This window comes from Leuciscus leuciscus (genome assembly GCF_965113295.1).
Source record: "Leuciscus leuciscus genome assembly, chromosome: 17".
Taxonomy (NCBI): domain Eukaryota; kingdom Metazoa; phylum Chordata; class Actinopteri; order Cypriniformes; family Leuciscidae; genus Leuciscus; species Leuciscus leuciscus.
This window is the reverse complement of record NC_138741.1, coordinates 2,166,627-2,193,579: the sequence shown is the minus strand read 5'-3', so window position 1 is coordinate 2,193,579 and position 26,953 is coordinate 2,166,627. Positions and strand designations below refer to the sequence as shown.

At 37.8% G+C, this 26,953-nt stretch overlaps 2 protein-coding genes across 6 annotated transcripts in view; both read right to left on the bottom strand.

The window, feature by feature from the left end:
• LOC309478999 (uncharacterized protein) overlaps positions 1-1,435 on the bottom strand; it is a 39,552-nt gene extending 38,117 nt beyond the window's left edge. The window contains exons 1-5 of the mRNA XM_082142845.1: positions 1,264-1,435; positions 1,024-1,186; positions 819-956; positions 292-405; positions 176-212 (exon numbers count right to left, since the gene is read on the bottom strand). Of these exons, the coding sequence (XP_081998971.1) occupies positions 176-212; positions 292-405; positions 819-956; positions 1,024-1,158 (424 nt within the window). The 5' untranslated portion in view covers positions 1,159-1,186; positions 1,264-1,435. The remainder of the gene's footprint in view (positions 1-175; positions 213-291; positions 406-818; positions 957-1,023; positions 1,187-1,263) is intronic.
• Positions 1,436-1,884: 449 nt separating this feature from the next.
• The window catches only part of LOC309479600 (adhesion G-protein coupled receptor G1-like), a 74,103-nt gene continuing 49,034 nt past the window's right edge, over positions 1,885-26,953 (bottom strand). Inside the window, exons 14-22 of one of the 5 annotated variants that reach the window (XM_082143755.1) lie at positions 14,109-14,209; positions 13,775-13,902; positions 13,386-13,651; positions 13,046-13,136; positions 12,681-12,964; positions 9,785-10,512; positions 9,633-9,712; positions 9,513-9,563; positions 1,886-2,683 (exon numbers count right to left, since the gene is read on the bottom strand). In XM_082143755.1, the coding sequence (XP_081999881.1) occupies positions 10,412-10,512; positions 12,681-12,964; positions 13,046-13,136; positions 13,386-13,651; positions 13,775-13,902; positions 14,109-14,209 (971 nt within the window). In that variant the 3' untranslated portion in view covers positions 1,886-2,683; positions 9,513-9,563; positions 9,633-9,712; positions 9,785-10,411. Of the gene's footprint in view, positions 2,684-9,511; positions 9,564-9,632; positions 9,713-9,784; positions 10,513-12,680; positions 12,965-13,045; positions 13,137-13,385; positions 13,652-13,774; positions 13,903-14,108; positions 14,210-26,953 lie in introns of those variants that run through there. The other 4 variants (XM_082143754.1, XM_082143757.1, XM_082143756.1 and 1 more) reach the window with 4 other exon arrangements.

Sequence of the window (26,953 nt, the reverse complement as noted above, 5' to 3'; positions counted from 1 at the left end):
ATCAAGATTGGAATAGTTCCATTACAGACTTCAGACGCGTCATGCCGAGGGCATTCCCCAAAGTATCGAGTATCGATGCAGCGTCTCGTTCCCTACTCAGGGAACGAGGGTTACATACGTAACCCGAGACGTTTTGTTGATGGAAACTCATCAATACAGCCATTGGTGAATTTACCTTTGCCATCCCAAGAACTGCAGGACGCCTCACCGACCTGTAAGAACATTTTTATTTTGCTTTCACAGTGTCTGATTCTTATAACAAAATAAGTTTCACAACAAAACCTTCATTACCAGATCTTTTTGTGTAAAGAACATTTCTATATTGTTGGTAAGGTCGGAGATATTGGCCTTCATTGTTATTCCATAAACCTCATTGTTCAAAACAGTGTAATCTTTAGTTTCATCCTAAATAAGAAATAGAGAAGCTCAGTTATAAACATGTGTGAATACAATAGATCAGGAAACATTTATTAAAATAATAGTTTTAACACAAAAATGTATCTTATGCTGTTACATTTTCACTGGAACACAAAAGTAGAATTTTTAACTCTTTTCGAACAACAATTCATAGTCGCAAAGAGGATAAAAAACACCATAGAAGCATCATAACAGGTAATAGTAATGACATAATGTACTAATGTGTACATAATGTACTAATATCCAGCTCATCTGAGGTCAAGAGATTTGTGTCATAATAGAAAAGAGATTAGTGTAAATGTATTCGTAAACTTGGGCGTACATTTTTGGGTGAACTGTCCCATAAACATTCCTTAAAATTTTCAAACATGGATTTTTATTTATTTATTTATTGTGAGTACCTTTCCCATGTTTTTGAACCGTAGAACACCAAGTAACGCAGATCCATGGTTTTTCAGTCTCGATTTATTAAAGGCCTCGCTGGGAATCTTTACAGACCAGGGAATGTCTGTCTGCAGGTCACTTTGACAATCAGTAACCTGTGAAAAAATTATTATAATAATAAATAAGGAATCATACCATGTTTTATTGTTTCTCAAGTCTTACGTTTATCCTGTTCGGATCTGAAGAGTAACATGTGTTTCTGGTTTCTGTGTTCTTGTCTTGTATGTGAATAAGACCAATAACATCCCCCATAACAATCTGTGCGTTGCTTATATTGTTGCGTTCCATCTCTTCCATCTTAGACTCCAGATTGTCCAAGGCGAATCTGCAAAATTGAAAAATCACCCTGTATCCTGTCATTTTAATTTTAATTTTAAAATTCACTGGTAACCACACACTTACGATGCTTTTGAGGGATTAATAAATCCATCCTTGTCTTTTAGATCATCTGTAGCTGGATTGTTACTTGTCTCAGATGGTTTGAAACTGTAAGTTGGATTGTTAGTTGTCTGAGATGGTTTGGAACTAACAATCCAACAACCAGTTGTCTCAGATGGTTTGAAACAGGTAGTTGGATTGTTAGTTGTCTCAGATGATGTGAAACTAGTAGTTGGATTGTTAGTTGTCTCAGATGGTTTGAAACTGGTAGTTGGATTGTTAGTTGTCTCAGATGATGTGAAACTAGTAGTTGGATTGTTAGTTGTCTCAGATGGTTTGAAACTGGTAGTTGGATTGTTAGCGGTCTCAGATGGTTTGAAACTGGTAGTTGGATTGTTAGTTGTCTCAGATGATGTGAAACTAGTAGTTGGATTGTTAGTTGTCTCAGATGATGTGAAACTAGTAGTTGGATTGTTAGTTGTCTCAGATGATGTGAAACTGGTAGTTGGATTGTTAGTTGTCTCAGATGATGTGAAACTAGTAGTTGGATTGTTAGTTGTCTCAGATGATGTGAAACTGGTAGTTATATTGTTAGTTGTCTCAGATGATGTGAAACTGGTAGTTGGATTGTTAGTTGTCTCAGATGATGTGAAACTAGTAGTTGGATTGTTACATTTTTCAGGTGGTGTGAAACTTACAATCCAACAACCAATTGTCTCAGATGATGTGAAACTAGTAGTTGGATTGTTAGTTGTCTCAGATGATGTGAAACTAGTAGTTCGATTGTTAGTTGTCTCAGATGGTTTGAAACTGGTAGTTGGATTGTTAGTTGTCTCAGATGGTGTGAAACTGGTAGTTGGATTGTTAGTTGTCTCAGATGGTGTGAAACTCGTAGTTGGATTGTTAGTTGTCTCAGATGGTTTGAAACTGGTAGTTGGATTGTCAGTTGTCTCAGATTGTTTGAAACTGGTAGTTGGATTGTCAGTTGTCTCAGGTGGTGTGAAACTAACAATCCAACAACCAGTTATCTCAGATGGTTTGAAACTGGTAGTTGGATTGTTAGTTATCTCAGATTGTTTGAAACTGGTAGTTGGATTGTTTGTTGTCTCAGATGGTGTGAAACTCGTAGTTGGATTGTTAGTTGTCTGAGATGGTGTGAAACTGGTAGTTGGATTGTTTGTTGTCTCAGATGGTGTGAAACTCGTAGTTGGATTGTTAGTTGTCTCAGATGGTGTGAAACTGGTAGTTGGATTGTTAGTTGTCTCAGATGGTGTGAAACTCGTAGTTGGATTGTTAGTTGTCTCAGATGGTGTGAAACTGGTAGCTGGCTTTTTAGTGGTATTGTATGACAATGGTCTGAAAGTAGTTGATCTTTCATCAACACAGATGACACACATCCATTCACTCCCATTAAAATGCAGAATGTATTTACTTCCTTCTTTTCCTTCGACACAAAGAAATATATGAGATTGATTTTAGTGATCCAATATATTGTTGTCAATTTATAAACCTATACATGTATTGTAATTTCATCATGCATATTCATCACAGTTGACATAAGTCTATTCATTATTGACAATGAATAATGAGTCCTATAATAAAGATGACAACTAAGAAGAATAAGAAGTTCCCTTTCAAGAGAAGTTCCCTTGCTGCGTCGAAACGCTGTGGGAATGCCCCTGCATGATGGTGCTGTGAAGCACGTATGGAATCAGTCCAATGGCGTGACGGAACAAATGGGTTGACGTCATCGACCAGGAAACTATAAAACACACCTAAACCAAACAATATCAGCTTCTGTGTCTTCCGCAAGCGCTCTGTGTGTGAATTTGTGTCCCTGATTTTTTTTAAGTTGCTAGGCAGATGTTCTCATATATATATATATACAGTGTGTATATATATATATGAAGAGTTCAGATGCAAAAGCCTCTAAATGCCATCTGAAATTTTCTTATAGAATGATCATTTTTATCAAGCACGTATATTTAAATTCAATAATTTCACTTAAATGGCAATGAAGATTACCTATTAATTGTCATTTAAGTGAAATTACTGAACTTAAATATACAAGCTTGATAAAAATGATCATTCTATAAGAAAATTTCAGATGGCATTTAGAGGCTTTTGCATCTGAACTCTTCATATATATATATAATGGCGAGCGAACAACATTTCAGGAAATGTTACACATACACATGTACAATGTGTTGTTTATTTGGGAGTGCAGCAGCTTTCAGTCAGCTTTCGAGGGAGATGAATGTGATCATTGTGAGCACGCTGAGAACGCTGCGGCTCGTGTACCTGGCATCTTGGGTCCCACTGGCCTTTTCTCTGCCTTCACCTGCCAGGTCCAGTGCCTCAGTTCAGTCTCCTGCATGTGAGGAGCTCATGGAGGGGATCACTCGTGCGGTCGCTTAACTAAGCATTTAGTGGCCCGCTGATAAACAGGAGACCAGGCAGAGAAGCAAGTTAGATGTATGCTTCCTGCCTTCACGTGTTCAGCCTCCACGCCGGTGCTTACCTTTTTTTTTTTTTTTTGACCTCCACACTGAGGTGTCAAAGTCGTGGAAGAAACCAGTTTCATACCGTGTGTTAAGTCCACATACATCTACCTATTCAAATATTTATGGGCTCAAAAATTACGGTTATGGGGCGATGCCCAGAGCTGAAGAGACGCTGGCGAGCCATCTCTCCCCTGAGTCAGCATCTTCCCCCAAAAAACAAGCATTACCCTCCAAGCCTCTCAGAGCTACTTCGGCTTTGGTGGGTAAAGCATATTCAGTGGTAGGTCAGGCTGCTCAAAGACATGAGTAAAAGCAAAGAGGTCAGCACTGGAATTACAGATTTGTCTCTCCGGGCCACAAAGGAGATGGCCAAGTCAGTGAGCCTTTCTATGGCAGCCCTGGCAGCCACGGACAGGCATGTCTAGCTGAACCTCGCAGGAATGAAGGAGAAACAGAAAAGCTTCCTTCTAGACGCCCTGCTCTCTCCTGCTGGCCTCTTGGGTGACGCAGTTAATTCTGTCATCGAGAGGTTTCAGGAAGAAGCAATTGGCGGCGTTCCAGAAATTCCCACCTCGCCGAGCTCATGTCTTGAGCCATCCTCCAGCTCCTCACATACCATGAGTGGTCGCTTAGCTCAAGGCCTGTAGTGGGACCATCATCTCTCGTGGCACATAAACTGCCTGAAAATGCTGGTCATGTTTCAAGCTTTGAAATACTTCCTCCCAGACCTGAGGGGCCAACATGTGTTTGATCATACTGACAACACATCAGTGGTCTCCTTCTTAGGCCATCAGGGGGGTCTGCGGTCGCACCCCTTATTCTAGCTGGCTCACCAGATCCTCCTATGGGCCCAAGGGAAACTGCTCTCTCTGAGGGCAGCATACATTCCGGGGTATTCTTTATTTATTTATTTTTTCTCTCGTGCCTCATACCAGTCCAGCAAACAACTGTGGTGAGTAGGATCAGTCAACAAACACGGTGAGTCATGTCATCTTCTCCTCTTATTGTCACTTGCACTTCTTGTCACATGTATAGCATAGCCTTCTCTGTCAGCCCAGGATTTACATGTGATAAATGCAGGGAGATAGTAAAGCTGACGGATAAGATTTCAGAACTAGAGACACGCATCCAAACTTTAATTGAGGATAGTAAGAGTGCAAGGACTTTAGATACTGCTTTGGATGTGACTAGCTTAGTGAACTCTGTACATTGTTCGGTTCCGGCTGTAGAGCCCATGCAGCAGGGCAACTGGGTGACCGTGAGACGCTGTAGAGCGGGACAAAACACCGCTCTTACTTTCCGATAACAGCATTAAACAGGTTCTCCCCACTCAGTGAAACACCCACTGAGAATCCTGTTGAATGTGAATGTAGTTATTGGCGATTCTATTACACGGAACGTGAAAATAGAGACACCAGCCACCATAGTCACATGTTTGCCGGGAGCCAGAGCGCCTGACATCAAAGCAAATTTAAAAGTGATGGCTAATGCTAATCGTAAATTCTCTAAGATTATTCACATTGGATAATAATGATGTTCGACTTCGCCAGCCGGAGATCACTAAAATTAACGTTAAAGAGGTGTGTGAACTCGCAAGTATGATGTCAGGCACAGTAATTTGCTCTGGCCCCCTTCCTGTTCGCAGGAGTGATGAGATACTGAGATGTGCTGTGTTTGACAGAAACCTGGCTAAAACCAAACGATTACACCTCCCAAGATTACTGTTATAAACATGAACCTTATCTGAAAGGCAAAGGGTGCTGTAATTTATAGTAATATCTTCAGAATTACTAAGAAGTCTAATTTCAAATATAATTATTTTGAAGTGTTGGTGCTTAATGTAACACTATCTAGTGTAAATGATAAATCACGTTTGAGATTTGTGCTGGCTACTGTATACAGGCCACCAGGGCACCATACAGACTTTATCAAAGAATTTGCTGACTTTCTATCAGAGTTAGTACTGGCTGCAGATAAAGTCCTAATTGTTGGTGATTTTAATTTACATGTAGATGTCATCCTTTCTTGCCCTCTTGTTTTTATTTTTTATTTTTTTTGTTGTTGTTTTTTTTAGCTGTGATTTTACCACTGAATTTCATAGCTTTGTACGATAAAATCCTTCTTTGCTAGACCTAATCATTATTTTAGTATATAATCATATCAATTTCAAAAAGTAGAATAAAAAAGTACCATTAAAAAGTTTATTTGAACTAATAGTCAAATTTTCTACCATATACAATTGAATACAACTAGCAGCTAGCTAACAACAACTTGCTTTGCACTTTTTTTCTCTTTTCACCTCACTCCAGTCTAAACTAAAAGATTGTTTTGGCAATTGTTGTACACATTGTTATATAAATAACCTGAAAATACAGTAGTTTATTAAGGTTAAATCTTGCTAACCACTCTTACTAAAAAAATGGGGTAAGCACACTTACATTCTCATTTTAAGAGGTGTTAAATGTGGTTTGATTTGTTTACATTAGTTAATGTATTAGGCTAACTAACATGAACCATGAGCAATACATTTGTTACTGTATTTATTAATCTTTGTTAATCTTAGTTGAACAAACAATGAACAGCTGTATTTTTATTATTATACTTCACAATTTTAGCAAATACAACTTTTGATTTAAATTATGTAGGCTACTAGTAAATGGTGAAATTAGCATTAATAAAGATTAATAAATGCTGTAGAAGTGCAGTTTACTAATAGTTCATGTTAACTAATGTAGTTAACTAGAGTTTAATAAATGGAACCTTATTGTAAAGTGTTACCGATTTGTTATACACTGATTCAGTGTTGGACAGATCAGTTGTTTTAACCATTCATTAAAGTGAATCGGTTCAAAGGAGTCATTAGTTTGCGAATCGGACGTGTCATTAGCGCACTTGTACGCGTTGTATGATTATCCCGAAAGTTAGGACATCGCACAAGATTTGTGTCAACACAGAAAACATTTCATCACTGGATAGGTTTTTTTTTTTGTTTTTTGTTTATTGAAAGTGTTTTTTATGTCAGCTGAATAAGGCAACGTAAAAACGTTTAATAATTTTTTTTTAGCACAATTCACACCCAGTGGTTATTCAGGAAAAAAATATCCGAATGCTCCACGTGAAACTTCGGTCCTCCGATCTTTTACCATCGTGTTAGTTCTCAATTGATTTTGATTAATATGCGCGAGGGAGTGAGAGAGAGCAAGACAGTTTGAAGACGGTGAGAGTGCGCGCGACCGGGGCTCTCTCTCTGCTCGTTCTTTCAGTAACATGCGCCCTATCGCAAGCGCAGCAATCGTCTACATCACTCACCGATCAAATAAGGCTTTGGCGAGACAAAAATTCGCTTTGAAACATTTCAATGCAGGAAAAACCCTCACCAAATAGGCCACGCTTCCAGGGATGATCTCGTTTTCATGGAGACAGACGCACGCGGTGTGCACGGAGGGGAGGGGCTGTGTGTGTATGTGTGTGTGTAAAGCCTTGTTCAGACTTTCGCCTGGCTCCGCAGCGCGAGTCTCCTCAGATTGCGCGGGCACCTCCCCAAACGGACGAGGCGTTTGAGAGAGAGACGCGTGAGTGATAGAGAGATGGAGGGAGAGCAGGGAAAGGATATGCAGCTGAACGAATACGCTGTGTGTTTTAAATAGCGAAAAAAAAAAAAAAGAATAACGAAATGCAATATGTGGCGGCCGGTGTTGATTCTGTGGCGCACCGCCACGAATTAGTCTATGTGTGGGAAACACTGGCCTATCAGAAGCTTACATTGTTGGTACAGGTGTGCTTTAAAGTTTCCTGGTCAATGACGTCACCCGCCTATGATGTTCCGTCAAGCCATTGGACTGATTCCATACGTGCTTCACAACGCAATCACGTAGGGGCGTTCCCACAGCGTTTCGACGCAGCGTCTCATTCCCTCTTCAGGGAAATAAGGTTACATATGTAACCGAGACGATTTGTATTCACTTTTCTATTTATTCAGTATATGATCAAGAAATAAATGTACATTAAGCCAGTGCTTCTCAAACCTGTCCTGGTAACACCCAGCACTAATCTCCCTCATCAAACACACATGATTCAACTCATCAGCTCATTAGTAGAGACTGCAAGACTTGAGTTGGGTGTGTCTGATGAGGGAAGCGTCCAGAATCTGCAGTGCTGGGGACAGGACAGATCTGAGAGGCACGGGCGGCTGGCACACACTAAAAAGGTTTGGATGAAGTTGTGGAGATTGTTATGCATTCTAATTTATTTTAATTCTAATTTAACAAAACATCATTCAATTCTAATATAACATCTTGCCGGTTACTGGTTAATGACAGGCGTCGGATAGGAAAAAAACGAAATGAACATTTCTAACGGCTGTTTCACCAAGTACAGTGTAAATGCAGATATCGTATATGGGCTAGAAGTCCATTTTGTGATATACACCTCTCTCAGATTGTGAATATGAATATGATTGTGGAAAGTAAATGTATTTGTGTATGTATGCAATTGTTCTACTTTATACAGTATACTGTTCGAGGAGCTCTGGTGTACCTCCAATAACAGATACTGTACCTAATATAATATGATAACAAATAGGACTGGGTAAAAAATATTGATTTCTTGATTTTAATCGATTCTCATTTTTACGAAACGATATCGATTCTTAAATCCCAAGAATCGATTAGTCATCCTGTTTTCAGTTGAATGAATGAATGTAACATTGTGGCGCGCATCCCATCCAATAAATCGCAATAATCTTTGTGCTTTGTTATTACTGATATGAAACAAAGTCTTTTATTACGCAATTCAAAAACATAAATATCGTTTTGGCGCTGTGGCGTGAGATCGCTCTGTCTCAGCTCAAGAGCAGCAGTAGCGTGGAGCGCACATGAGCTTCTCTTCCGCCTTAATAATACCAGATACTGCGCGAAATAAACATGAATGAGCATCTGAAAGTATGTTAAAAGGTAGAGTACAACTTATCGAAATCTGTATCATGTGACATGGAATCGCTCAATCAGTGTTTCAACCGTGGAAAGATGTCAGTAAATCAGCTTGTAAACAATGTCATGTAATGTCACATTTACCTCAGAAAAGCCATATCCAGTGACCATAAACTCGCTAGTCAGCTAGAAATATTAACTCTAGAGAGGAGCATTTTGCTGAATATATGCACCATATTACATATTCATTATAATTGTTAGTGTTCTTCAATTTTTAATGGATGTTTGAATAAATCTGGCAGGTTTTTATGACAGGCACCATTTAAATGTTTATATTTCATATAACTTTATTATTATAAAAATAAATAAAAGTGTAATTTAAGCATTTGTATACAAATCAGTTCATTTTTACCTTCAATATTATAGTAGGCTAATGAAGCCTATGCTACAACTGACTCCCATAGTTTACAGCATTAGTTAAGAGATTTGTTTTCCTTGAGAAAATTTGCCATGTATTGTACCTGATATCCAAAATAATCAATATTGAATCGAATCGAATCGGAATTGCAAGCTTGTGAATCAAAATCAAATCGAATTGTGAAATTTGTGTCAATACCCAGCCCTAATAACAAATACCAGTTTCCAATATCAAGCAGCTTAACAGGCTGTTTTTGTACAGCTAATAAAAATGGAAGCAGATGACGCAAATCTTATGTGAAAAATAAGGTGGTTAGTTTAGCTGTTTAGCTTAAAAATCCAAGTCAAAGAGCAGTGGAATGAATAAACGCAACCGATGTAAAGTGATTGTAACAAATAAATATGTAATATTTACACAGTCTACCTGGATTTGTTGATGTCACACAGACTTGGAGTTTTGGGTCTTCTGAGCTGGCTGCACAAATACAACATATAAGGCCACTATGTAATGATGTTAACATTTGAATTTTTTAAAGCAACATACTTATCTGGCATGAAGCACAACAGACGGTCATCAGCCACAGCAAATTCTGCTTTTGTCGAGACATAATTCCACAAAACAGCCTGAGAGAGACACAAGTTGAATTTTCTTTTCTGCCGATATTGGTAATAAATCTTAAAGCATTTTCTTATTACATTCTTGAGATGAAAAGTCCACAGTCCGAGTTTCATCCGTTCACATATGAAGCCGTACGATTATGATCCGCAGCTCAGAGCCGCTAGAACAATGGCATATGGTTTATTTGCAGACATGCAAATCATAGATTTTTGGGTTTTAGCTGAATTTCTATATTTTCAGTGTCTTGCATTTTCCATAACCAAATATGTTCCACATCTATGTGTGTGATCAAGGAAAATATATGAATCCACAGGCATGTGACTTTAGTTTCATCCTGAAAATGGAAATTTGTTTTCTAACTAATCACTAATATTCAGCACAATTCAATGCTCCCACAATAACAGACGGTTTCAGTAATGATCACCACAGATATTTGTCATTTATTTTGAGTGATTTCAGTAAATTTTCCCCTTTTTAGGGTCATAATTCAATGTACATACATCATTTTAAACAGTTCTCACTCATTCAGAAGTGACATTTGTCTTTGGTGAAAATTTTATTTAAATTTAATTATTTTGGTTACAATACATTTTCCCCTTAAACAGCAGCCCAGTTAAGGAAATCAGTCTAAGAAAGTCTAAGAGACAAAGACTTAAACCTTAATTATTCTAATTTTAAACATTTTCCACAACATTAATTCTGGATTAAACGATGGTTGTGGTGGAGCTGGAGTTTTCTGGATCATCAGAGAAATTTCCCGCAACATCATTGTGAATGTGGTAGTAATACAGGAAGAGGAAAAACCCTGAAAAAACAAACAAAAAACTAGTTAGAGAAACATGTTTTATCTCATTTAAATACATTCAATATACATTAAAGGTGCAGTATGTAAAATTGACAGCTAGTGGGTGAACTGGGTATTGCAGTCCAAATTCAAAATATTGGAGAGGGTCTATATTATAGCTCTCTATACAAAGCATAAGCTACTTTATTTAAAATCGAGCGGCCGGATTTCGAACAGTAGCGCCGAGTGGCGCCGCTGGTATGTGGACACTCATAGAAAACAATGTGTTCAAAGACACGGCGCTGCTCTTCTCGTCTGGTGTGTGACGGTGTTCAGTCAAACCCTGTCAGAAGGCGGTTGACCACCGGACAAGGGAGTCACGCCGCTAGATAAACTCACAGGTATCGCACACAAGATGTGTTGTGTTCAGTTTAAGACAGAATCTGATCACTAAACATGCAAAAGTTCATTTCAAGAAGTGGCGTTGATAAGTTTGGTGTTTAAAAAAACAAAAAACAAAAAAAAAACAGAACAAATGGAAAGAGAAAGCGTGATCTAGGCTTATATTATTATCTCTCTATATGAAGCATAACTTTATTCAAGCCAGAGAAAGACAAATGTTTTGCAAAAAGATACACAATACAATATATTCTTTGCAAGGTTGTCCCCATGATCTGATTACATTTTCAGCATTATTTTAAAAAAAATCATAAAGTAATATATATTTTTGTAGGCAATATTTTCATATGAAATTATAAATGAAATCTGGTATATTTATAGTTTTATTGCATTTATTTCTGCAAACCAAAAGGCTGATTTGATAGGAAGATGGAGATGATTTAGCAGAGTACTTCTAAGTAGCCAGTGCAAATAGTTCAGAGAATGTGCCAATATGTAGTTCATGCAGTAATATTTGTGTAATAATACACAGGAGAAAATTAGCCAACTCAGCATTCGTTTTGAAACCTTTCTGGATTTTAAGCTGTCTCCATCTCTTAAGCGCATCTCCAATATTTATACAGCTTTAGTATACTTTTGATCATACAGCTTTTAAGATGGATGCCTTGGCTTTTTAGGATGGGTAGAAGGTTTGATTTTGGACCCCTTTAGTTTGCCGGCTTTCATGACTGAAATACGCGTTGTTTTCCACCAACTGGCTACCCTGGTAATCCAGAGTTCTCGCGAGAGCACAAGTTGAATTTGCTCAGCGAGTTACTCTGGTGTCGAGTAATGATGCTCATTAAATATGCCCTTGTATCTGAGCTGCACCAATCACATCGGGTTATCTGATATAGGCGGGCCAGAGGCGAGCTAAACAGAGGACAACAGCGCTGTAATGTCGAAGTCATTAGTAAACATTGCAAGATGGCTATGGATGAACACCAGTTGTTTGAAACGGCTTTGGCCGCTACAATGAACGAGTTAGACTTGGCTTTTTATCTAAAACAGGAACAGAAGACAGCGCTCGAATCCTTCCTTTGCAAGAAGGGCGTTTTTGCTGTTTTGCCGACCGGATACGGCAAGAGTGTAATCTACCAGTTAGCTCCACTGGTAGCTAAGCGATAACTTGTTGTGATTGGTTGTAGTGTTATCCAATTGCATGCAGTGAGATTTTCAAATGCATGCTTGGTGCCGCCCCTCGAGCTGGCCGAGTTTCATTAGTCGACACCAGACCATTAATCTTTTAGATTTAGGTCTGGATTTCCAGGCTACCAACTGGCAACCCAGGGTGCCAAAATATGATTGGGTAAACTGGCAGAGGGCGGAGTCACACAGACCAAAACAAAGACAGACAATGTATAGCATTGTTTTTCAGAGAAACAAGTATGTGAACTGATGTGAACGCATATTTCTTAAATATCTCCAAACATATTATGATATTTTTATGCTTTAGTACAGTCAAAAACTTACATACAGTACCTTTAAAGTCATTTGCATAATTGTTTTAATGTACCCCAAAATAAACTTTGGGCCAAATGCTTTTGGTCAAATTGATTGTTACAATCGCTGCAATTGTAAACCCTAATAATCAATAAAAAGAATAAAATAAAAAGAATAAATAATATTTTAAAAAGAATAAAATATCCATTTAATAAAATAATAATTATATATAAAATAAACAATTATGTACGGATAAATAGAAGCATTCTACTAAACCAGATGTAATGATGTATGTGATTGTTTCTCACCCTGAAACGAGTTCAACACAGTGAAGATGTAATATGAGGGAATGAGCATCGGTCCATAACTGAAGAACGACACAGCCCACGTCAGGCCGAAGAGCAGGAACAAACTCAACACCATCATGAGCTGCTTTCTGAACGTCTTTCTCTTGCCGTCAGCCGCTTTTACGTGTCGGGCTTGGACAATCTTAGTGATGATCATGATGAAGATTCCTGTTGTGAAGATGAAGACTAAAGCATAGTAGCCAATGTTCACTATGTAGTGAATGAAAGGATCTGTAATCCAGCACCTATAATTAGAAGAGAAGAGGCAATGTTGACATGTTAAAAGCTTCATTATTTCATGCATTTGTGACATCAGAATAACTTACATTCGTGTGTTTTTTCCAGATGTTGCGTTTATAATCACTTCTTTATATCCTCCTAATGAAACAACAACTACGACTATTGGAGCCGGAAGCGCTGAAAGCACACGGAGACAAGAGTTATTATAGGTAACTAAAAAATATTAATAAAAAATAAAATAAAATCCTAAAATAACACTGATGGAGACAAATTATTTTGTTGAGTGCTCAGATGCTCTTTAAAGGAACGGCTCAAGAAAAGGACAAAAACACCATAAAAGTATCATGACAGTAGTTCATATGTCTCATGCACAATATATTTTCTTAAGTGAACACTATAAACAGATGGTTTCTCCATATAACTCACTCCAGCCGAACACAGTGATCTTCCTCATGTAATTTGTGATGGTGACGTTCTGTCTGATGAGCCATAAGTACATATGAAGAGCTTGAATGAAGAACCAGGTGAATGTAGTCAGCATGGAGTAATGCATGAGCAGCGCTATGAAGACACACGCAGCCTTGTCTCCTGTGTTGGCGACGCTCTCGTTTGACAAAAAGGATAAATTCAGGAGAAACAAAGCCACAAACATGTTTATCAAGATCTTCGTGGCCTGGTTTGATTTGGCTTTCCTGTTCAAATATAAAAACAACCTGTATTTCTAACATGCATTTATGCATTTAGCAGATGCTTTATCCAAAAGCAAATGGTTAAAGAACTTAAAGTAACTATATGTTATATTTAAGAGACTCTACCGTAACAGGAAATGCATGAAAAGAGCGACGGACAGAAAAAACATGGAGATGCCACAGCCGATAGAAGAGATGAAGCTCAATGATTCCACATACGGAGCTGTGATGTTTTGATTTACATCTGGAGGAGACTGAGAAAACAACAGAAACACACAGATGATGATTTTTAAAAACCTATTGTTGCTTGTAAGCAAGAATCAGATCTTTACATTTTAAATGCATTTATCTGTTAAATTTCTTTATTGAACTTGTACAAGCTCACTAGCATATAGTGGACTAAAAGACTCTGATATTGATTTCATGAGGTCTTTACATGAAACTCTGAGAAGCTTCTCACCATCAGCACTGCAAAGAACGTCAGATGTGAACACGAGCACTTTATGGTGTTATTGTTGATTTTTTCTGTCTTACAGCCGGACGTCGTCCATGTAAGATTTCCTTCAAAGAAAAGAGAGAGAGGAGTGAAATATATCAAATAAATTAGGTTTGCTGTTGGGAACTGATCAATACATCCATAAATAAATGTACCTTTGCCATCCCAAGAACTGCAGGACGCCTCACCGACCTGTAAGAACATTTTTATTTTGCTTTCACAGTGTCTGGTCATTATACTGTATATATAAAAAAAAGTTTCACAACAAAACCTTCATTACCAGATCTTTCTTTTTAAAGAACATTTCTAGGTTGTTGGTAAGGTTGGAGATATTGGCCTTCATTGTTATTCCATAAACCTCATTGTTCAAAACAGTGTAATTTTTTGTTTCATCCTAAATAAGAAATAGAGCAAATCAAATATAAACGTGTGATGAATACAATAGATCAAGAAACATTTGTTAAAAGAATAGTTTTAACACATAAATGTCTCTTATGCTGTTATATTTTCAATGGAACACAAAAGTAGAATTTTTAACTCTTTTCAAACAACAATTTATATTCGCAAAGAGGATAAAAAACACAATAGAAGCATCATAACAGTAGTGGTTATGACATAATGTACTAATATCCAGCCAGGTCAAGAGATTTGTGTCATTATGGAAAAAGATTAGTGTAAATGTGAAAATATATGAAATTTATTGGGTGAACTGTCCCATAAACATTCCTTAAAATTTTCAAACATGAATTTTTAAATGTTTTAATTGTACCTTTCCCATGTTTTTGAACCGTAGAACTCCAAGTAACGCGCGTCCATGGTTTTCCAGCCGTGATTTATTAAAGGCCTCGCTGGGAATCTTTACAGACCAGGGAATGTCTGTCTGCAGGTCACTTTGACAATCAGTAACCTGTGAAAAAAAATAGCATAATAAATGAGAAATAATACCATGTTTTATTGTTTCTCAAGTCTTACGTTTATCCTGTTCGGATCTGAAGAGTAACATGTGTCTCTGGCTTCTGTGTTCTCGTCTTGTATGTGAAGAAGACCAATAACATCCCCCATGACAATGTGTGTGTTGCTTATATTGTTGTTTTCCATCTCTTCCATCTTAGACTCCAGATTGTCCAAGGCGTCTCTGCAAAATTGAAAAATATCTCTGTATTCTGTGATAAGAGTTTTAATTTTGAAAGTCACATGGTAATTACACACTTACGATGCTTTTGAGGGATTTATAAATCCATTATCGTCTTTTAAATAATCTGTAGTTAGATTGTTAGTTGTTCCAGATGATGTGAAACTGGTTGTTGGATTGTTAGTTATTCCAGATGATGTGAAACTGGTTGTTGGATTGTTAGTTGGATTTTTAGTTGTTCCAGATGATGTGAAACTGGTTGTTTGATTGTTAGTTGGATTGTTAGTTGTCGCAGATGGTGTGAAACTGGTAGATGGATTGTTAGTTGGATTGTTAGTTGGATTGTTAGTTGTTCCAGATGATGTGAAACTAGTTGTTGGATTGTTAGTTGGATTGTTAGTGGTCGCAGATGGTGTGAAACTGGTAGATGGATTGTTAGTTGGATTGTTAGTTGTTCCAGATGATGTGAAAATAGTTGTTGGATTGTTAGTTGGATTTTTAGTTGTTCCAGATGATGTGAAACTAGTTGTTGGATTGTTAGTTGGATTGTTAGTTGTCGCAGATGGTGTGAAACTGGTAGATGGATTGTTAGTTGGATTGTTAGTTGTCGCAGGTGGTGTGAAACTGGTAGATGGATTGTTAGTTGGATTGTTAGTTGTCGCAGATGGTGTGAAACTGGTAGATGGATTGTTAGTTGGATTGTTAGTTGGATTGTTAGTTGTTCTAGATGATGTGAAACTAGTTGTTGGATTGTTAGTTGGATTTTTAGTTGTTCCAGATGATGTGAAACTAGTTGTTGGATTGTTAGTTGGATTGTTAGTTGTCGCAGATGGTGTGAAACTGGTAGATGGATTGTTAGTTGGATTGTTAGTTGGATTGCTAGTTGTTCCAGATGATGTGAAACTAGTTGTTGGATTGTTAGTTGGATTGTTAGTTGTTCCAGATGATGTGAAACTAGTTGTTGGATTGTTAGTTGGATTGTTAGTTGTTCCAGATGATGTGAAACTAGTTGTTGGATTGTTAGTTGGATTGTTAGTTGTCGCAGATGATGTGAAACTGGTAGTTGGATTGTTAGTTGTCTCAGATGATGTTAAACTGGTTGTTGGATTGTTAATTGTCCCAGATGATGTGAAACTGGTTGTTGGATTGTTAGTTGGATTGTTAGTTGTCGCAGATGATGTGAAACTGGTTGTTGGATTGTTAGTTGTCGCAGATGATGTGAAACTGGTTGTTGGATTGTTAGTTGGATTGTTAGTTGTCGCAGATGATGTTAAACTGGTTGTTGGTTTGTTAGTTGTCGCAGATGGTGTGAAACTGGTAGTTGGATTGTTAGTTGTCTCAGATGATGTTAAACTGGTTGTTGGTTTGTTAGTTGTCGCAGATGATGTTAAACTGGTTGTTGGTTTGTTAGTTGTCGCAGATGGTGTGAAACTGGTAGTTGGATTGTTAGTTGTCGCAGATGATGTGAAACTGGTAGTTGGATTGTTAGTTGTCTCAGATGATGTTAAACTGGTTGTTGGATTGTTAATTGTCCCAGATGATGTAAAACTGGTTGTTGGATTGTTAGTTGTTCCAGATGATGTGAAACTGGTTGTTGGATTGTTAGTTGGATTGTTAGTGGTCGCAGATGGTGTGAAACTGGTAGATGGATTGTTAGTTGGATTGTTAGTTGTCGCAGATGATGTTAAACTGGTTGTTGGTTTGTTAGTTGTCGCAGATGGTGTGAAACTGGTAGTTGGGTTGTTAGTTGTCGCAGATGATGTGAAACTGGTAGTTGGATTGTTAGTTGTCTCAGATGATGTTAAACTGGTTGTTGGATTGTTAATTGTCCCAGATGATGTAAAACTGGTTGTTGGATTGTTAGTTGTTCCAGATGATGTGAAACTGGTAGATGGATTGTTAGTTGGATTGTTAGTTGTCTCAGATGATGTTAAACTGATAGATGGATTGTTAGTTGTCTCAGATGATGTTAAACTGATAGATGGATTGTTAGCTGTCTCAGATGTTGTGAAACTGGTAGTTTGATTGTTAGTTGTCTTAGATGATGTTAAACTGGTAGTTGGATTGTTAGTTGTCGCAGATGGTGTGAAACTGGTTGTTGGTTTGCTAGTTGTCTCAGATGATGTTAAACTGATAGATGGATTGTTAGTTGGATTGTTAGTTGTCTCAGATGATGTGAAACTGGTTGTTGGTTTGCTAGTTGTCTCAGATGATGTTAAACTGATAGATGGATTGTTAGTTGGATTGTTAGTTGTCTTAGATGATGTTAAACTGATAGATGGATTGTTAGTTGGATTGTTAGTTTTCTCAGATGATGTTAAACTGATAGATGGATTGTTAGTTGGATTGTTAGTTGTCTCAGATGATGTGAAACTGGTTGTTGGTTTGTTAGTTGTCTCAGATGGTGTTAAACTGATAGATGGATTGTTAGTTGTCTCAGATGATGTGAAACTGGTAGTTGGATTGTTAGTTGTCTCAGATGATGTTAAACTGGTTGTTGGTTTGTTAGTTGTCTCAGATGATGTTAAACTGGTAGTTGGATTGTTAGTTGTCGCAGATGGTGTGAAACTAGTAGTTAGATTGTTAGTTGTCACAGATGATGTGAAACTGATAGATGGATTGTTAGATGTCTCAGATGATGTGAAACTAGTAGTTAGATTGTTTGTTGTCTCAGATGGTGTGAAACTAGTAGTTGGATTGTTAGTTGTCTCAGATGATGTGAAACTAGTAGTTAGATTGTTAGTTGTCACAGATGATGTGAAACTGATAGATGGATTGTTAGTTGTCTCAGATGATGTGAAACTAGTAGTTGGATTGTTAGTTGTCGCAGATGATGTGAAACTGATAGATGGATTGTTAGATGTCTCAGATGTTGTGAAACTAGTAGTTGGATTGTTAGTAGTCTCAGATGATGTGAAACTAGTAGTTAGATTGTTTGTTGTCTCAGATGGTGTGAAACTCGTAGTTGGGTTGTTAGTTGTCTCAGATGTTGTGAAACTAGTAGTTAGATTGTTTGTTGTCTCAGATGGTGTGAAACTGGTAGTTGGATTGTTAGTTGTCTCAGATGTTGTGAAACTAGTAGTTAGATTGTTTGTTGTCTCAGATGGTGTGAAACTGGTAGTTGGGTTGTTAGTTGTCTCAGATGGTGTGAAACTAGTAGTTAGATTGTTTGTTGTCTCAGATGGTGTGAAACTGGTAGTTGGGTTGTTAGTTGTCTCAGATGTTGTGAAACTAGTAGTTAGATTGTTTGTTGTCTCAGATGGTGTGAAACTAGTAGTTGGATTGTTAGTTGTCTCAGATGATGTGAAACTAGTAGTTAGATTGTTTGTTGTCTCAGATGGTGTGAAACTGGTAGTTGGGTTGTTAGTTGTCTCAGATGTTGTGAAACTAGTAGTTAGATTGTTTGTTGTCTCAGATGGTGTGAAACTGGTAGTTGGGTTGTTAGTTGTCTCAGATGATGTGAAACTAGTAGTTGGATTGTTAGTTGTCTCAGATGATGTGAAACTAGTAGTTAGATTGTTTGTTGTCTCAGATGGTGTGAAACTAGTAGTTGGATTGTTAGTTGTCTCAGATGATGTGAAAGTAGTAGTTAGATTTGTTGTTGTCTCAGATGGTGTGAAACTGGTAGTTGGGTTGTTAGTTGTCTCAGATGTTGTGAAACTAGTAGTTGGATTGTTTGTTGTCTCAGATGGTGTGAAACTGGTAGTTGGATTGTTAGTTGTCTCAGATGATGTGAAACTAGTAGTTAGATTGTTTGTTGTCTCAGATGGTGTGAAACTGGTAGTTGGGTTGTTAGTTGTCTCAGATGTTGTGAAACTAGTAGATAGATTGTTTGTTGTCTCAGTTGGTGTGAAACTGGTAGTTGGATTGTTAGTTGTCTCAGATGATGTGAAACTAGTAGTTAGATTGTTTGTTGTCTCAGTTGGTTTGAAACTGGTAGTTGGATTGTTAGTTGTCTCAGATGGTGTGAAACTGGTTATTGGATTGTTAGTTGTCTCAGATGATGTGAAACTAGTAGTTGGATTGTTAGCTGTCTCAGATGGGAAACTGGTTGTTGGATTGTTAGTTGTCTCAGATTGTGTGAAACTGGTAGATGGATTGTTAGTTGGATTGTTAGCTATCTCAGATGATGTGACACTAGTAGTTGGATTTTTAGTTGTCTCAAATGATGTGAAACTGGTAGATGGATTTTTAGTTGTCTCAGATTGTGTGAAACTGGTAGATGGATTGTTAGTTGGATTGTTAGCTGTCTCAGATGATGTGAAACTGGTTGTTGGATTGTTAGTTGTCTGAGATTGTGTGAAACTGGTAGATGGATTGTTAGTTGGATTGTTAGTTGTCTCAGATTGTGTGAAACTGGTAGTTGGGTTGTTAGTTGTCTCAGATGGTGTGAAACTGGTAGATAGATTGTTAATTGGATTGTAAATTGGCTCAGATGATGTTAAACTGGTTGTTGGATTGTTAGTTGTCTCAGATTGTGTGAAACTGGTAGTTGGATTGTTAGTGGTCTCAGATGATGTGAAACTGGTAGTTGGATTGTTAGTTGTCTGAGATTGTGTGAAACTGGTGGTTGGATTGTTAGTGGTCTCAGATTGTGTGAAACGAATGGTTGGATTGTTAGTGGTCTCAGATTGTGTTAAACTGGTTGTTGGATTGTTAGTTGTCTCAGATTGTGTGAAACTGGTAGTTGGATTGTTAGTAGTCTCAAATGATGTGAAACTGGTTGTTGGATTGTTAGTTGGATTGTTAGTTGTCTCGGATTGTGTGAAACTGGTAGTTGGTTTGTTAGTTGGATTGTTAGTTGTCTCAGATGGTTTGAAACTGGTAGTTGGTTTGTTAGTTGTCTCAGATTTTGTGAAACTGGTAGTTGGATTGTTAGTTGTCTGAGATTGTCTGAAACTGGTAGTTGGGTTGTTAGTTGTCTCAGATTGTGTGAAACTGGTAGTTGGACTGTTAGTTGTCTGAGATTGTGTGAAACTGGTAGTTGGGTTGTTAGTTGTCTCAGATGGTGTGAAACTGGTAGATGGATTTTTAATTGGATTGTAAATTTGCTCAGATGATGTTAAACTGGTTGTTGGATTGTTAGTTGTCTCAGATTGTGTGAAACTGGTGGTTGGATTGTTAGTTGTCTCAGATTGTGTGAAACTGGTGGTTGGATTGTTAGTTGTCTCAGATTGTGTGAAACTGGTAGTTGGATTGTAAATTGTCTCAGATGATGTTAAACTGGTTGTTGGATTGTTAGTTGCATTGTACGTTGCCTCAGATGATGTGAAACTGGTTGTTGGTTTGTTAGTAGTCTCAGATGATGTTAAACTGGTAGTTGGATTGTTAGTTGTCGCAGATGGTGTGAAACTGGTTGTTGGTTTGCTAGTTGTCTCAGATGGTGTTAAACTGATAGATGGATTGTTAGTTGTCTCAGATGATGTGAAACTGGTAGTTGGATTGTTAGTTGTCTCAGATGATGTTAAACTGGTTGTTGGTTTGTTAGTTGTCTCAGATGATGTGAAACTGGTAGTTGGATTGTTAGTTGTCGCAGATGGTGTGAAACTAGTAGTTAGATTGTTAGTTGTCACAGATGATGTGAAACTGATAGATGGATTGTTAGATGTCTCAGATGATGTGAAACTAGTAGTTAGATTGTTTGTTGTCTCAGATGGTGTGAAACTAGTAGTTGGATTGTTAGTTGTCTCAGATGATGTGAAACTGATAGATGGATTGTTAGTTGTCTCAGATGATGTGAAACTAGTAGTTGGATTGTTAGTTGTCGCAGATGATGTGAAACTAGTAGTTAGATTGTTTGTTGTCTCAGATGGTGTGAAACTCGTAGTTGGGTTGTTAGTTGTCTCAGATGTTGTGAAACTAGTAGTTAGATTGTTTGTTGTCTCAGATGGTGTGAAACTCGTAGTTGGGTTGTTAGTTGTCTCAGATGTTGTGAAACTAGTAGTTAGATTGTTTGTTGTCTCAGATGGTGTGAAACTGGTAGTTGGATTGTTAGTTGTCTCAGATGTTGTGAAACTAGTAGTTAGATTGTGTGTTGTCTCAGATGGTGTGAAACTGGTAGTTGGGTTGTTAGTTGTCTCAGATGGTGTGAAACTAGTAGTTAGATTGTTTGTTGTCTCAGATGGTGTGAAACTGGTAGTTGGGTTGTTAGTTGTCTCAGATGTTGTGAAACTAGTAGTTAGATTGTTTGTTGTCTCAGATGGTGTGAAACTAGTAGTTGGATTGTTAGTTGTCTCAGATGATGTGAAACTAGTAGTTAGATTGTTTGTTGTCTCAGATGGTGTGAAACTGGTAGTTGGGTTGTTAGTTGTCTCAGATGTTGTGAAACTAGTAGTTAGATTGTTTGTTGTCTCAGATGGTGTGAAACTGGTAGTTGGGTTGTTAGTTGTCTCAGATGATGTGAAACTAGTAGTTGGATTGTTAGTTGTCTCAGATGATGTGAAACTAGTAGTTAGATTGTTTGTTGTCTCAGATGGTGTGAAACTAGTAGTTGGATTGTTAGTTGTCTCAGATGATGTGAAACTAGTAGTTAGATTGTTTGTTGTCTCAGATGGTGTGAAACTGGTAGTTGGGTTGTTAGTTGTCTCAGATGTTGTGAAACTAGTAGTTGGATTGTTTGTTGTCTCAGATGGTGTGAAACTGGTAGTTGGATTGTTAGTTGTCTCAGATGATGTGAAACTAGTAGTTAGATTGTTTGTTGTCTCAGATGATGTGAAACTGGTAGTTGGGTTGTTAGTTGTCTCAGATGTTGTGAAACTAGTAGATAGATTGTTTGTTGTCTCAGTTGGTGTGAAACTGGTAGTTGGATTGTTAGTTGTCTCAGATGTTGTGAAACTAGTAGTTAGATTGTTTGTTGTCTCAGTTGGTGTGAAACTGGTAGTTGGATTGTTAGTTGTCTCAGATGATGTGAAACTAGTAGTTGGATTGTTAGCTGTCTCAGATGGGAAACTGGTTGTTGGATTGTTAGTTGTCTCAGATTGTGTGAAACTGGTAGATGGATTGTTAGTTGGATTGTTAGTTATCTCAGATGATGTGACACTAGTAGTTGGATTTGTAGTTGTCTCAGATGATGTGAAACTGGTAGATGGATTTTTAGCTGTCTCAGATGATGTGAAACTGGTTGTTGGATTGTTAGTTGTCTGAGATTGTGTGAAACTGGTAGATGGATTGTTAGTTGGATTGTTAGTTGTCTCAGATTGTGTGAAACTGGTAGTTGGGTTGTTAGTTGTCTCAGATGGTGTGAAACTGGTAGATAGATTGTTAATTGGATTGTAAATTGGCTCAGATGGTGTTAAACTGGTTGTTGGATTGTTAGTTGTCTCAGATTGTGTGAAACTGGTAGTTGGATTGTTAGTGGTCTCAGATGATGTGAAACTGGTAGTTGGATTGTTAGTTGTCTGAGATTGTGTGAAACTGGTGGTTGGATTGTTAGTGGTCTCAGATTGTGTGAAACGAATGGTTGGATTGTTAGTGGTCTCAGATTGTGTTAAACTGGTTGTTGGATTGTTAGTTGTCTCAGATTGTGTGAAACTGGTAGTTGGATTGTTATTAGTCTCAAATGATGTGAAACTGGTTGTTGGATTGTTAGTTGGATTGTTAGTTGTCTCGGATTGTGTGAAACTGGTAGTTGGTTTGTTAGTTGGATTGTTAGTTGTCTCAGATGGTTTGAAACTGGTAGTTGGTTTGTTAGTTGTCTCAGATTTTGTGAAACTGGTAGTTGGATTGTTAGTTGTCTGAGATTGTCTGAAACTGGTAGTTGGGTTGTTAGTTGTCTCAGATTGTGTGAAACTGGTAGTTGGACTGTTAGTTGTCTGAGATTGTGTGAAACTGGTAGTTGGATTGTTAGTTGTCTCAGATGATGTGAAACTAGTAGTTAGATTGTTTGTTGTCTCAGATGGTGTGAAACTGGTAGTTGGGTTGTTAGTTGTCTCAGATGTTGTGAAACTAGTAGTTGGATTGTTTGTTGTCTCAGATGGTGTGAAACTGGTAGTTGGATTGTTAGTTGTCTCAGATGATGTGAAACTAGTAGTTAGATTGTTTGTTGTCTCAGATGATGTGAAACTGGTAGTTGGGTTGTTAGTTGTCTCAGATGTTGTGAAACTAGTAGATAGATTGTTTGTTGTCTCAGTTGGTGTGAAACTGGTAGTTGGATTGTTAGTTGTCTCAGATGTTGTGAAACTAGTAGTTAGATTGTTTGTTGTCTCAGTTGGTGTGAAACTGGTAGTTGGATTGTTAGTTGTCTCAGATGATGTGAAACTAGTAGTTGGATTGTTAGCTGTCTCAGATGGGAAACTGGTTGTTGGATTGTTAGTTGTCTCAGATTGTGTGAAACTGGTAGATGGATTGTTAGTTGGATTGTTAGCTATCTCAGATGATGTGACACTAGTAGTTGGATTTGTAGTTGTCTCAGATGATGTGAAACTGGTAGATGGATTTTTAGTTGTCTCAGATTGTGTGAAACTGGTAGATGGATTGTTAGTTGGATTGTTAGCTGTCTCAGATGATGTGAAACTGGTTGTTGGATTGTTAGTTGTCTGAGATTGTGTGAAACTGGTAGATGGATTGTTAGTTGGATTGTTAGTTGTCTCAGATTGTGTGAAACTGGTAGTTGGGTTGTTAGTTGTCTCAGATGGTGTGAAACTGGTAGATAGATTGTTAATTGATTTGTAAATTGGCTCAGATGATGTTAAACTGGTTGTTGGATTGTTAGTTGTCTCAGATTGTGTGAAACTGGTAGTTGGATTGTTAGTGGTCTCAGATGATGTGAAACTGGTAGTTGGATTGTTAGTTGTCTGAGATTGTGTGAAACTGGTGGTTGGATTGTTAGTGGTCTCAGATTGTGTGAAACGAATGGTTGGATTGTTAGTGGTCTCAGATTGTGTTAAACTGGTTGTTGGATTGTTAGTTGTCTCAGATTGTGTGAAACTGGTAGTTGGATTGTTAGTAGTCTCAAATGATGTGAAACTGGTTGTTGGATTGTTAGTTGGATTGTTAGTTGTCTCGGATTGTGTGAAACTGGTAGTTGGTTTGTTAGTTGGATTGTTAGTTGTCTCAGATGGTTTGAAACTGGTAGTTGGTTTGTTAGTTGTCTCAGATTGTGTGAAACTGGTAGTTGGACTGTTAGTTGTCTGAGATTGTGTGAAACTGGTAGTTGGGTTGTTAGTTGTCTCAGATGGTGTGAAACTGGTAGATGGATTTTTAATTGGATTGTAAATTGGCTCAGATGATGTTAAACTGGTTGTTGGATTGTTAGTTGTCTCAGATTGTGTGAAACTGGTGGTTGGATTGTTAGTTGTCTCAGATTGTGTGAAACTGGTGGTTGGATTGTTAGTAGTCTCAGATTGTGTGAAACTGGTAGTTGGATTGTAAATTGTCTCATATGATGTTAAACTGGTTGTGTGATTGTTAGTTGCATTGTACGTTGCCTCAGATGATGTTAAACTGGTTGTTGGATTGTTAGTTGTCTCAGATGATGTGAAACTGGTTGTTGGATTGTTAGTTGGGTTGTTAGTTGTCTCAGATGATGTGAAACTGGTTGTTGGGTTGTTAGTTGTCTCAGATGATGTGAAACTGGTTGTTGGATTGTTAGTTGTCTCAGATGGTGTGAAACTGGAAGTTCGATTTTTAGTTGTATCAGTTGGTGTGAAACTGGTAGTTGGATTGTTAGTTTTCTCAGATGGTTTGAAACTGGTGGTTAGGTTGTTAGTTGTCTCAAATGGTGTGAAACTGGTTATTGGATTGTGAGCTGTCTCAGATGATGTGAAACTGGTAGTTGGATTGTTAGTTGTCTCAGATGGTTTGAAACTGGTAGATAGATTGTTAGTTGGATTGTAAATTGTCTCAGATGGTTTGAAACTGGTAGTTGGATTGTTAATTGGATTGTTACTTGTCTCAGATGGTGTTAAACTGGTTGTTTGATTGTTAGTTGTCTCTGATGACGTGAAACTGGTATTTGGATTGTTAGTTGTCTCAGATGGTGTGAAACTGGTATTTGGATTGTTAGTTGTCTCAGATGGTGTGAAACTGGTATTTGGATTGTTAGTTGTCTCTGATGATGTGAAACTGGTAGTTGGATTGTTAGTTGTCTCCGATGGTGTGAAACTGGTTGTTGGATTGTTAGTTGTCTCTGATAATGTGAAACTCGTATTTGGATTGTTAGCCTTCTCAGATGGTTTGAAACTAGTAGTTGGATTGTTAGTTGTCTCCGATGGTTTGAAACTGGTTGTTGGATTGTTAGTTGGATTGTTAGTTGTCCCTGATGCTGTAAAACTGGTATTTTGATTGTTAGCTGTCTCAGATGGTGTGAAACTGGTTGTTGGATTGTTAGTTGTCTCTGATGATGTGAAACTGGTATTTTGATTGTCAGCTGTCTCAGATGGTTTGAAACTGGTTGTTGGATTGTTAGTTGTCTCAGATGGTTTGAAACTAGTAGTTGGATTGTTAGTTGTCTCAGATTGTTTGAAACTAGTTGTTGGATTGTTAGTTGTCTCCGTTGGTGTGAAACTGGTTGTTGGATTGTTAGTTGTCTCCGATGGTGTGAAACTGGTTGTTGGATTTTTAGTTGTCTCAAATGGTTTGAAACTCGTATTTGGATTGTTAGTTGTGTCTGATGATGTGAAACTGGTATTTTGATTGTTAGCTGTCTCAGATGGTGTGAAACTCGTATTTGGATTGTTAGCTGTCTCAGATGGTTTGAAACTGGTAGTTGGATTGTTAGTTGTCTCAGATGATGTGAAACTAGTAGTTAGATTGTTTGTTGTCTCAGATGATGTGAAACTGGTAGTTGGGTTGTTAGTTGTCTCAGATGTTGTGAAACTAGTAGATAGATTGTTTGTTGTCTCAGTTGGTGTGAAACTGGTAGTTGGATTGTTAGTTGTCTCAGATGTTGTGAAACTAGTAGTTAGATTGTTTGTTGTCTCAGTTGGTGTGAAACTGGTAGTTGGATTGTTAGTTGTCTCAGATGATGTGAAACTAGTAGTTGGATTGTTAGCTGTCTCAGATGGGAAACTGGTTGTTGGATTGTTAGTTGTCTCAGATTGTGTGAAACTGGTAGATGGATTGTTAGTTGGATTGTTAGTTATCTCAGATGATGTGACACTAGTAGTTGGATTTGTAGTTGTCTCAGATGATGTGAAACTGGTAGATGGATTTTTAGCTGTCTCAGATGATGTGAAACTGGTTGTTGGATTGTTAGTTGTCTGAGATTGTGTGAAACTGGTAGATGGATTGTTAGTTGGATTGTTAGTTGTCTCAGATTGTGTGAAACTGGTAGTTGGGTTGTTAGTTGTCTCAGATGGTGTGAAACTGGTAGATAGATTGTTAATTGGATTGTAAATTGGCTCAGATGGTGTTAAACTGGTTGTTGGATTGTTAGTTGTCTCAGATTGTGTGAAACTGGTAGTTGGATTGTTAGTGGTCTCAGATGATGTGAAACTGGTAGTTGGATTGTTAGTTGTCTGAGATTGTGTGAAACTGGTGGTTGGATTGTTAGTGGTCTCAGATTGTGTGAAACGAATGGTTGGATTGTTAGTGGTCTCAGATTGTGTTAAACTGGTTGTTGGATTGTTAGTTGTCTCAGATTGTGTGAAACTGGTAGTTGGATTGTTATTAGTCTCAAATGATGTGAAACTGGTTGTTGGATTGTTAGTTGGATTGTTAGTTGTCTCGGATTGTGTGA